Below are 12,614 nucleotides of genomic sequence, written 5' to 3'. Positions count from 1 at the left end.
CAACTTTTTTTCACCCTCGTTACGCGCCCACGCTCGAAATATCCAATTGAAGTTTTAACTGGATGCGCTCAAAGTTTCGGGAGATCGTTTATCTTTCGCCGAGGGTCCGCGTGGTTGAGACTGTTTTGCATGGTCTCGTCGGATCGTACGTAATTTTTTTCTCTTTCCTTCGATTAACTTATAATTCCCGCAACATCCAATGGTCCAAGAGAGTTGGCCGAGAAGTTTTTAACGAATACCCTCAAAATTCGCCGTAGCAGTGACCACCACTCGCTCGGATGAAGGTTATACGCACGGCGTGCTCGTGTATGCTTGCATTATGCACGCGTCTGACCATAATTTACCTCTACTACTTGTTTCGCGTTGGACCGCTGGGTTTAGCGTACACGCCCCAGCGTCCGCCTGTGATTATTAATTCAACTCACTACTCCCACTTTGTGTACCGTTATTATTGTACCGCGCGTCTGTCCATCTCGACACTTTAAATTAAATACACAAGCGCATTCGAGTGCCACAAACACGTGACACTTTACGAAATTCTGACGAGTGGGTGGAAAAAAAGTACTGGAAGCACTCGAAATCGCGCTCGTGCACGGGAAACCGGACGAAAGCTCTCAAAGCACTCAGAGCACCCTCCTCCCGAAAGCACCTCCCTGGGTCCGTATCAAAGAGCCGTATACACATGCATATTCAGTGCCCCCTCGGCGCGCCTGATTATTCGCGTCTTTTCAAGTTTCAATAAGCTCTAAAAATTGGTACAACGAACCTACGATCGTTATTGAAAGCAGCGTCATTTTCATTGGCTCCGAGCGCTGGGCCTTGGGCAAAAATACCACTTTGACACACCACACTTTGCTTTCCCGATGAATCGACAATTTCGAAATTTTTCCAATGAAACGGTGCTTATCCTGCATTCCCCCAGCTGCGACTATTTTAAAATGCATGAACAACGCCCTACCGCGACGAAAGCAACAACAACCGTGTACACTGGTGCGTCTAGTTACATTGAATTTCCACGTACGTGCGCTCGTTTGTTCAAACAGAGATTAGAAAGTCATTCATGGGTGAATTACAGAGAAGGAGCCGAAAGAGGGGCTGGTGGGGTGAGGGCTCGCGATCCTATCCGCAAATTAAAATAAGCATCTGATAATGCGAGATCGCATCTGCGAAACAGCTTAATGACTACTTCAGCGGGAACCAGCACGAGTGCTCGGCTCGAATTTCCTGCGGGCGATCTCCGATTTTTATTAGAGATAGGCGGCCTCGTAAACAGAGGTCGCGTGCCCGGCCGAGCAGCGCTGCATACATACGGACGCTCGCACCGACTTACATACATAAGCCATAGCGGAGAAAACTGAGGGCTTTTTTTCCCATCCATGTCCTGCCCCTTTGACTCCTCGAGTCTCGCTTGTGTTCGCGAGATGGTGGGAGAGGAGGAATGATGAGAAGAGCGGGCCAAATGGAATCCATTAGATTTTAGTCGACAATCCCATTATCTGTAATGGGATCGTCGAGTACTAGGTGCAGACCTAATTACCAACTGTTCCCTCTCTCTCTCTCTCTCTTTTACATTGCTTTCTTCGGCCCGTCTTTATTATCATCTGCCTCTAGACTACATCTTTCGGTGTATATAGGTAGTTCGTCCCTCGTTTATCAGGTTACTCTCGTTTTTCGCGGATCACAACTTACCGAGAAGACCTTGCAAATTACAGTATCGGCCTTTCTATTTTTTTTTTTTTTTTTTCTGACAAACAAGAGAAATTACTGCTTGTTTCCCTCCACGTGCAGGTTAGCTGTTAATCCGCCTGGTTTGACAATTACTTCAGAAACGAGTGCACGAATTTACGTTAGAAACTTTTCGTCGCATTTCAAGGATGCATTACAATGATATTCTTCTTCCGTGGATTGTTGGAGCTGCTCTCTCGTTGAAAAAAAAATATCATAGTCCGGGAAACGCTTTAAAAGTCTCTATAATATTTCAAAGTCATCGGAGGCTTTCGGCGACTTGAAAGTTTCCCAAAGTCTTTCAAATACTTTTGCCCTTTTTTATCGAGTAAAGCGTCGCGCTCGGATCACTGGAGGATGAATACCGTTGCGTTGAACCGAATGATTATTTGTAAATTCGTAGCTTATTTTTGGTAGCGCAAGCTCTGTAAAAATGCCCCGATCGCTTTGATTGCAGGTGACGATGCCGTTGTCGATGCCCAAGTCGATCCTAAAGAGCTCGTTGTCGGTGAACGGTGGCGAGGGCGCGTCGACCGGGATGCCGGCACGCTGCCGGGCTCCGAGCGTTGGCATCGACGTCGACATGATCTCGGAGTTGGACCCCTCGTCCTCGGACAGCGGCGTGGTGTCCCGTTGCGCGGTGGTCAAGCCGCTGAAGCTGCGCTTCTGCAAGCCGATCTTTGGGCGCAAGGCGCTCGACAAGATGCGCCAGCAGGAGCAGCACCACCACAACCAGCACGTGCAGTTCGACCAGAAGGAGGTGGAGGCAAAGTCCCAGAAGCCGAGGGACCCGGAGCGTGAGAAGCGCCGGCTAGCGAAGAAGAAGGAAAAGAGGGCGACCCTCATACTCGGCCTCATCATGGGCAGCTTCATAGCTTGCTGGCTGCCCTTTTTCTTCCTCTACATTATGAAGCCGCTCTTCCCGGACCTCGAGATACCCGAGCAGGCCTTCGCCGTCGCCTTTTGGCTCGGATACATGAACTCGGCCCTCAACCCCGTCATCTACACCGTATTCAACAAGGACTTTCGCAGGGCCTTTCGGAGGATACTCTTCAAATAGCCAAGCTATTAACTGGCATTCACTCGCTGGCTATGGATTATCGCTGTGGCCCTTCTGGGATGCTACACTGAAGGTAAGGACTTTCTACTCTATATTCATTGAGTTTGATTTTTTCAGGGATAATTGGGGGTAGTACTTGGTTACGTCTGCGTTACTCGAGTGAATAAAACAGTGGATTTTTTGAGCAAATGATTCATCGTGGTGTTTCTTTTTGTACTCGATACTTTTCAGGTTTCCGCCAACGTGTTTGCTCGAAAAACCGCTCAATGCCTTTGGAGTAAAAAAAAACAATCGATTTCTTGGAACGTCAAAGCAAATCAGTACCAAATCACGTAATAATGTCCTTTATTCACACCTCACCAACTCCACGGCTATCTCTTACTTTTGCTTTTTCTAACTCTTCTCTGTCAGACCCTTGCAACTAAGAAAAATTTTCTATCACCCATTGGGTTCTCATTCCCTGAAGGGCGAGAGAATTTTTTTTTTTCGACTAATCATTGGCAGGGTTATTCTGAAAAGTTGCCGTGTTGTAGGAACACAATGCCAAAGCACTCGGAATCCATCAGCTAGAAACCGGAATTTTTATGCGGCGTTGGGCTATATTTTTCTGTACTTTTTCTATGTATAGAGATTGCACTGAGATATTTTTGAAACCCATGTATTTTGCTATGACGAAGAAATCTCGTAATTGTTGATAAACATGAGCTGATTATATTCCCAAGATGATTTTGTTGAACATTGAAACTTTCGATAACTTGTGAAATTTAAAAAAAAATCAAAGTTTTCAAACACAGTACGTACATTACGGAAAGTTGTATTTTCCGTGAGCTTATAATTTTTCATAAAGCTCAAAGGAGATTAAACCATCAAAAGTAATTGATCCGACGAGCAAAGACAACAATACCTAACAATGCGCCATTGTGCGGTATTCTTGGATAATCGATCGACCCCGATAAATAATTACACTGTTCTTCGATAATTGGATCATAACCAACGCGTCACTTTATAATTACAAAATGTAATAATTTTATCACAGGATACAGCTTCTGATCTTCCAATCAATTTTATCACTGTTACAGACCCGAATCCCTCGAGGGGCGAGAAAAGCCGCAGGTATGAAATACGCAATCAGTGGACTCCAGTCGGACCCTCCGTAGGACAAATGTGTCAAGATGAAAAAAAAAAAAAAAAAAAAAAAAAAAAAACATTTAACCAGCTCAAAGGGGGAAGAACGAAACCAGAGGTTTCAATCACCAAGCACCAAGTGTCATTCGGACGAGTACGTACATGTACGCGCGAATGGAAGCAATTGTACAGTCAAAAAAAAAAAAAAAAAAAAAAATGAAAAAAGAAAGAGACGCGTGCGCACATGTTCGATGGTTCGCACCGCGAATGTGAAGAGCTGTCCGACGTTTTTTCTCCGGGAAATATAAAAAAGGGAAAACTGCTCGCTTCTCTTTCTGAACGTGCATGTATATATACGTAGACGCGCGCTGACGAATATCAGAGAGAGGTGCCTATCCGGGAAATGTGGATGAAAAAAGCAAAACAATGGGAAAAAAAAAGAAAAGAGGACGATGGCAATCGACGATGAGAGAACGGATGTGGAAAAAAAGAGAGAAAAGGGGCTGACGGTGCCTTTGTCTTTGGAACCCAGCGAGAGAGCAGCCGGTCGAACTGAAGGGAGAGGGAATTTTCTGTGTTCCACTGCTCTTTTTTTTTTTTTTTTTTTTTTTTTTTTTCACGGACCAAGGAAAAGTTGCTTGTTCCTAGCCAAGGTGTTCGCAGACTGTCTCCCATTCGTCTGCGTCCGCCGAGAAATGACAATTATGATTCCGCGAAACGTACTGGGAAAGACTTGGGGAGTAGTGAAGTTGATCCTTCGCGAGCGAACTTCGAAGCACATCGAAATCCGTATTGTTTAAGCCCTTTGCGTAATATTCATGTGTAAATAAATCGAGCGTGACAAAGTATGTTGTTTTTTTTTAATCGTCGTATTGTTCGAACAGCCGATGAGATTTCTTCCAGAGGATATTGGATACGATCGACGAGTTGAAAAATTTTATGAATTACTTTCTGAATGGGTATTAGAGCTAGTTGATAGTTATGGTAGTAAAAATCAATAAATGTTGAACGAAAAAGAAAAAAAGTAGTAACAAGTGCTCGAGTGAGTGCTTTGCAAATACTCTGGACCAATCCTAGATTACGATTACGTGTGTGAGTACTCACATATTTACGCCTTTCGACGGGTCGAGCGCGTGTTCGTTGTGAAAGAAATGAACGAAATAGTAAATTAAAGAGTTGTACAAATGAATACAGGTGGCAAGGGCGAGATCGTTTTGAGGAGTATCACAAACTACAAAGGCCCGCTATTTTATCAAATAATCCGGTAGAAATCGACTTTCAATACCAATTAAAAACAAAAACAACGAAATTTCAGGCGAAATTTCTTGCATCGCATTCAATGTACATCTTCCCAAGTAAAGTAGAAAAAAAAGACGAGTTCCTTTGTAAAAAAAAAATCAGTAAATATTGACAGTTTCCTTGGTTGACCTTCGCACTCAAAGAGCCAAGACTCGACGGCCGAAAGACGTTCGGTGGGAAGAGGGAGCTAAACAAGGACCACGAGGGAGGGCAGAAAAGAGAGAAAGCCTGAATATTCATGCAATCGTCTGGTGACGATGAATATTTATGCCTTCCCGCCTCTCGATTCTCTTTCCGGAAGATCGGGTGTGATGTAACCGTCCTCGGCTCCTCTCAACCCCTCTTCCCTTCGATCATCTCGACAATTTCACGCACCGTAAACTCATTGTTTACGTGAAAATGTAGGCAATAGGTCTTTGGTACGAGATGCTGATGAAGTAAAAGTTTTTTTTTTTTTTTTAATCGAAGACTACTGACATATGGAAATGAATACGATCACATGATTTCTAGTAGTATAGGCCTAGATTTGGTCAGACCTGCCACGATTAGTTACAAACAATGTTGAAACATTGCCGCAATGCCTCGCGTTCAAAAACATCATGAAGATCGGTATCACAATCTTAACAAGTATAATTTCCCACAGTGTATTTTGTATCAACCAAAACATAAATATTATTTATTCTATAGAAAATCTTATACCCCATAGAAATTCATGACAGTTTAAAATCATCCAAAGTTTCGGCTTTAGAATACCAAAAGAACCACCAAACCGAGTAATCGTAACAGGAAAAGTTTTCTTTCTCCGACCCTCATGTCAAACATATTACTCGATGAACGCATAAGGATGGCAACTCTTTAAAACGGTAGTAAGAGTCCTTTGACCCCAGCCGCGCAAACAATGAGCGGAGTCATCTGTCCCCACGTTCAAGTGGCCACTTCAGAAGCATGCATTATAGACTCAAGGGTGCGAGGGATCTCACCTCTGAGCTTCCAATCTTCCAAGGATCTCTTTCCCGCAGATCCCCCTCGAAAGTCTTTTCCTCTCGCTTGTACAGTTCGAGTTTTTCTGGGTGCTCCTTTTTATCCCTTCCGTGGAACTGGAACGTCAATTACTTAAGCTTTTGTTCGAGTAAGGTATAGCTGTCTCGATTTTATTAAAAAAGTTTTTTTTTACAAATAGATTGGACATTGCGTGGACGGATTTTCCTTTTCAAAAGTTGCACACTTCTTTTGGCGTAACGAATAAAGTAATTGACGTTTCGGATTATCTCGTACGTCTTGAGTGGAATTTTTACTCACACAAGAAGCTTTGCTACCATCTTTATTAATATACAGAGTAAGGTTACATTGAATCACCTGACATATTAAATTTTAATTAAGGAACGAAAATCAAAGTTGTTGGAAGAATAATAACTCACGTCACTAGGACGTGTACTACTACGTCTCATACACAAAATATGACAATCCGCTCCAATTTGTATATTATATAAAAATGCTAAAAAAAAAAAAAAGAGAGAAAGAGAAAATCGAGGTTTCAAAGCTTAGCAAAGAAAAAGAGAGTTTTAAGTCACGTATATATCACGTGTAATCTAAAAGTCGCTGACAAATAAGAACAAAACAAGTTTCCTACAAGGTAATGTTAAGGTAATGTTAATGAGTGAGTGCGTGTCGACTATAGCAAAAAAAGATTATCATTGGATGAAACGATGAACTTATGGAATGTATATGAATGCATAAAATCCGTGTAAATGCAGTACTTTCATCGATAAAATATTAAAAATCCCATGATATATTGTAGTATGTTATAAAAATCAAAAATTTTAATATTATGATTCATAGAGATTAAGGTGAACTATCGTATTGAAAACAAATTCGTTATAGAGCATAGTAGTAATAAAGATTAAATTTTAATGTCGCAGATACATCGAGATCTTACGTGTATACATTTATATTATAACCGCACGTAACGCGTTACTTTCTTTTTATAAAATAACCGTGTTGTAGATGAGTCTTAGGATTTATTGAGTATAGGTTAGCTTTTGCTAAGCGAATTCACAAAGATATGCATCGATCCAGCACTGACAGCATGTAAATGTAGTTTTTCTTGACAGCAGACCTCTGAATCAGATCATAGACGAAATGCCATAAAAGTCAGTAAGTTAGAGAATACGTTTACGTGCAAAAAAATATTCGTATAGAGAAACACAAGTATGCTTTTAAATATAAAAATCGTCCAATAAGTATGATAAAAGTTTTTTAAATTACACAATGAGGGTTAGTAAGATCTGTAGACGTGATCCCGTTGGTCGGTGTAATATATTTGTGAAATTCCAGCTTTGCCATGCAATAATAAAATTTTTGAAAAAGAAATAAACAGGTATTAAGGTAAATATAATGATGAAATCAAACGTAACGAATAAGCGAACATAGAAAAGCTTGCAAATTTAAGATGTACAAAAATTTTAAAATAATTAATCGACAAACTTACGCAATTACGGAGTTTCACTCGAACGATAAAGTGCAATTTTCAATAATAGTCTGATGTAAGGTGTCCTATACTCATATTTATCAATGTATTATATTCTCAACGAATCAAAAGAGAGCTAGATTATGTGTGTGTCTTCATTTTCGAGCTTGCAGCAGTAGGTGCACAAAATTATAATAAACAATTATCACGAGTTCTCGTAGCAACCTACACTTGAATTAATTGTCTCGTTATGTTTTCATCGAAACATACATATTTCTCATGAATGTTAGGAAAAATAGTAAATGAATTGGGTTTTCTGCAATTCAAACGAAAATAAGGCACAGACACAATCTAGTTTTTCTTTTTATCCAACTCATGTCTTTGAGCAGAGAGAAAAATAAAGAGTCGCAATGGCGCACACAAACGCGATTTTCGCACGTTATTTCAAATAGCATCGCAGCGTGGCCCCGATAAATCAATAAACATTTGTTCATGAAAAGGAGAAACTACTTGAATGGAAAAAAAACCAATCTAGGTCACATTTACGCGCAGAAACGGACGCGAAGTTTACAACTTTTGGGTGCCTTTATTGAGCTGAACTAAATCGAAGAATAAATGATGAATTTGATTAGATGATAAACTTTTTCTTTTAATAATAGAAACATAGCTTGATCGTGATTTTTTATTTCAGTCCATATTTTTAGGCCCAACGATGTAACTATTAATGAATAAAGTGATCCGTAGATACCATAGCTCAAACACAGAAAGAAGAAATGCACCTTAATCGAAAATTGATAAATTAATTTAGGATAACTCAGGGATTATTTGCATGAGTAATTTACAGTAATTATTCAACACTAAATAATGAAACACATATTTTTATATTTTTTGAAAATATTAGTATCAAACAAGCAATAAAAGTAGAACGAGTAGCTCTTCCACTTGAAACAAATATACCAAATACGTTATCTCGGTGGAAGACTCGGAAGCATGATATTTTACGGAGGAAAATAAAGGAAGATATAAATCATCGAGATTATGCGAGTATATTGTGTGGTAAAGTAGGACAAGAGCTATTTTCCTCTTTCTGATTTGACTTTTGCTTTTTTCTCTTCTCCTCATTTGACATCTCCATCGTCTCTTCTCTTCATTCTTGTTTGCCAGACTAATTTTTGCTTGTCTATATTAACAGGAAGTTTATTTTTTTTTCTTTTTGTGTATTAAAAATAGTTACACATTTTATTATTAAAAAATATTTGTCTGTTAAAAATTAAAAGAAAAAAAATGTATTAAAAAATTTATTTTTGACTTTTTCATTTTCTGTGAAAGTGGACGTTATATTTCAAACATTATACTTCGATATTCTATTATCAACCCTTAAAAGCATCATTGAAAAACAGTAAAATCATCCTAAATTAAGAGCTGTTAGTGGGAGTTATTCATTTTTTATTTATTTTCAAAGAAAATGAAAGTCCTCGTAATTCACTCGTCCTTTTAGGCTCTCAATATTAATATCCAAAAGTTTTCATTGCGGAAATGAAATTTAATTACAATTTTCCTCTTCGGTGATTTCTCCAGTGTGTACAATACAAATGACGAATTTTTGAACACTAGTCCGAGTTATTTATCAGAGCCACGCTGTTATACTTGTTCCTTTCGTCAAGGAATAGGTGTTTGAATAAATAGTATTAGTATTGCTTGTATCATAACTAGAAATTGCATATTGCACATAATATACTACGTTAGATAGCTTTTTTGAGTTGATTTTTATATAATACTACGACGGTCAAGGTAAAAATATTTCATCTCCTATAGGTATATTTATATCGTTAAGTTTACAAATTTCAAATATTTAACTAAACATTTAGAAATCTCCTCAGATAAGTTAAAGTTAGATTAAAAAATTATTATATTACATGAAATTTCTAGAAACCTGAAAATTTTACACGGTTGACCTGAAAAGTGTATCGTTAACCTGCATGAGATTCTTGAGTATACAAAAAAAGTTATTTACAAAATAAAAATTGTCGTCGTCCGTTATCACGAAAATAAAACGAAGACAAAAAAAAAAAAATAATAATAATAATAATCAAAACGCGTCAGAGTCTGCGGTTCGTGTATACTCGCAAATCGCCACCATACCATGTAATTCCATAACGCGCATGAGGATGCCAGTGGCGCTTCTATATGTTATTTCCATTTTTCCTCTCCATTTTAATAAAATTACTGACGCGAGGCGCGCTCAGGCTTTTGCGCTTTTTGTCTCCCAGCCTCATCCTCCTTTTTGCAGCTCTTAATCGAATTACGCTTTAAAATTTCATTATTATTATTACCATTATTATTTTATTATAAATTCAATTAAGTGCGCCAATCCTGAGGCCTTTCGAGTTAATGAAACTCGAACTCCCTCATATTTCGCTTATTTCTTACTTAATTTCCACTACACTCCGTGAGCATATATGCTAACGCCATACTCGGAGCACGTTCGTGGTTCCTTTCTCCTTGGCTGCAATGTAATTTTAGGGAGAAATGAGAAAGGTATATGAGGGTGCTAAAAAAAAAAAAAAAAATCAAAATAAAGATAATACTCGTTATGTTAAGGATAATCTTTTGCACGATCGAGTTAGTTTTACAACTGACTTAGTTGATGACGAGGTTATTTTAATTTTGCATTAAGTTTGTGTATTGTTTATGATTAATCTATTGTATATACTACCAAATTATTTGATATCAAATATGGTTGAAAATCATTTATGTACATACAAGTGATGTAACCGCAATTGTTTTAAAATTATTGTATACAACAGAAAAAATACTTATGAGAATCCATAGTTTTTAAGTACGTTAAAATAAAAAGATTCCCGATATTCCTATGTAAAAAGTACATCTCTTGGTTTTAATGATTACGTGTATAAAAATTACAAATTGATTTATTGCCGAGTTTTTAATAAATTTGTATTCCAAACATACGAAAAAAAACGTCTTACCTCACATTCAACCAAAAATTCATTTAAGGAAACTTTTTTTATATGACAAAATCAATATTAAAAAAAAAAAAAAAAACTATATTTAATGTATAATTGTACTATAAAACTAGTAAAATTTCTAAGTGTATCTTACATATTGTATATATAAACTGTAAAAATGTACTTAAATAAAAAAGAATAAAGTCTACAGCTATATAGTCCAACATACACAATTTAATAATAAATCTGTAAATATACTTTACTATATAAATCTGTACATCTTTGATACACATAAAATAAATTCACAAATACCAGGGTTAACAGCCATGTGTGAAACAAAGAAGCAATCAATATTATATATTTTTTGTTTCTATTTCTTTGGGTGTTTTGGACAGGTGCTAAGCGTATAATGAAGTTATCAAAATTAGAATACAACAGTAAGAAACAAAAATAATGGAAATCTGAAGTTGCGAGTTAAACAAACGGAGCAGCTCATAATCCTGACAAACAAAGAAACTTTATTCTTGCGCGTGTAACAAAAGAAATAAAAACGAATCTATAAAATGCTACGTTCGCGTTTTACCGAAGGTACGTGAGCACTATCGTAATTTTTTATTGATAACGAGATAATAAAATAAACAATTCAAAACCAAAAGTCTCTGTGTGTATCTTTAAAACAAAAAAAAACAAAAAAAAGAACAAAAAATAAAGATGTACTCTTGACGTAAGCAATGCACTGTTTTGATTTTTGTTAACAAAAGTCTTAATATATGATATATGAAAAGTTAAATGTATGAAACGAAGGAGTATGAGAGTGTGATGGATGATGAAAAATAGCACAAAACATATGATAATTATTATTTTTTAACCACCAGATAGCATATAATTAACTTCAGATAATGAATTTTATTTATTTCGATGGTTTTCAAAATTGATAAAATTTGTATCCACGACAAAAGTTGAAGATGTGAAAAAATTTTCAAATTAAATAAATTGTTTTTCTTCATTTTCATTTGGACAAATTGGTGTATAAGTACGCCGCACAATACGATCAATGATGTGTTATACGGAGATAAAAAAACAATGTACATAGAATTTTTTTCAGATCATTGATTTGTAGTTTGCAGTGCAGACTTGACTCAGAGATTAACGTAGTTCGTAATATTAAATGTCAAAACTAAAAAATGTAACGTTGAAAAATATACATATTTAAGAACAAACAATAAAAATGTCGTTTTATATTCTTTGTAACCATTTCCTCCGTCGTATAAAATTCTTCAACAATGTTTTTTCCTTCCTGTAAAATGAAATTGTTTCAAAACAATGTAGAAATGCTTATTTTTGTTTTCATACTTTATTACTTTCTTTCATTGAAAAAAATGTGTTAGAAGAAAAAAGGTGTCCCGGACATAGCAACAAGAATAACTGTGCCGGGGTCATAAAAGTGAGTAGTAAAAAAAAATTACGTTGATTTAAGCTCTCACAGCGTACCATTTTGAAAATTAGCACAATAAAATGTTTGATAAAAATTTACGAGGTGCAAGATAGAAAAAAAAGAAAAGAAAGAAGACGTGAGAAATTCCTTCGATGCGAAATTCTCAAATCAAGCGAAGAATACCCTTACGTTGGAAATTTCCGGACCGGTGTTTCCCACCAACAATAGATCCATCCCCTCGTCTTCCGCCAAAGCTATCGGTGTAAAATACAAGCTGGCCGTTTACGCGCTCCTTCCATCTCGAGCTTGACCCCTTTCCTCTTTTACAACTTTCATCACGCGAATTCCAATCAGATACGTTTGTGTTTTCGGAAAAACCCTTCAATCCCAAATTCATCATAAATTGGGGGGGGGGATATTTAAATAACAAACCTTTTTCTGATTTTCCCAGAGTATTTTCAACGTTATAATGAAAACAGAGGCGAAAAAATCATCCCAACAACCACATTTAGCTCGGACGTTTAAAAATAATGACGC

At 37.1% G+C, this 12,614-nt stretch overlaps 1 protein-coding gene across 1 annotated transcript in view; it reads left to right on the top strand.

Moving 5' to 3' along the window:
* Octalpha2R (alpha2-adrenergic-like octopamine receptor) overlaps positions 1 to 2,820 on the top strand; it is a 138,965-nt gene extending 136,145 nt beyond the window's left edge. The window contains exon 3 of the mRNA XM_014357361.2: positions 2,183 to 2,820. Coding sequence (XP_014212847.2) covers positions 2,183 to 2,785 — 603 coding nt within the window. The 3' untranslated portion in view covers positions 2,786 to 2,820. The remainder of the gene's footprint in view (positions 1 to 2,182) is intronic.
* Positions 2,821 to 12,614: the final 9,794 nt, after the last annotated feature.

The sequence above is a fragment of the Copidosoma floridanum genome, unplaced genomic scaffold (assembly GCF_036245765.1).
Source record: "Copidosoma floridanum isolate Cflo_tuat_1 unplaced genomic scaffold, Cflo_Japanese_pri ptg000021l, whole genome shotgun sequence".
Taxonomy (NCBI): Eukaryota; Metazoa; Arthropoda; class Insecta; order Hymenoptera; family Encyrtidae; genus Copidosoma; species Copidosoma floridanum.
This window is presented reverse-complemented; position numbering and strand designations above follow the sequence as displayed.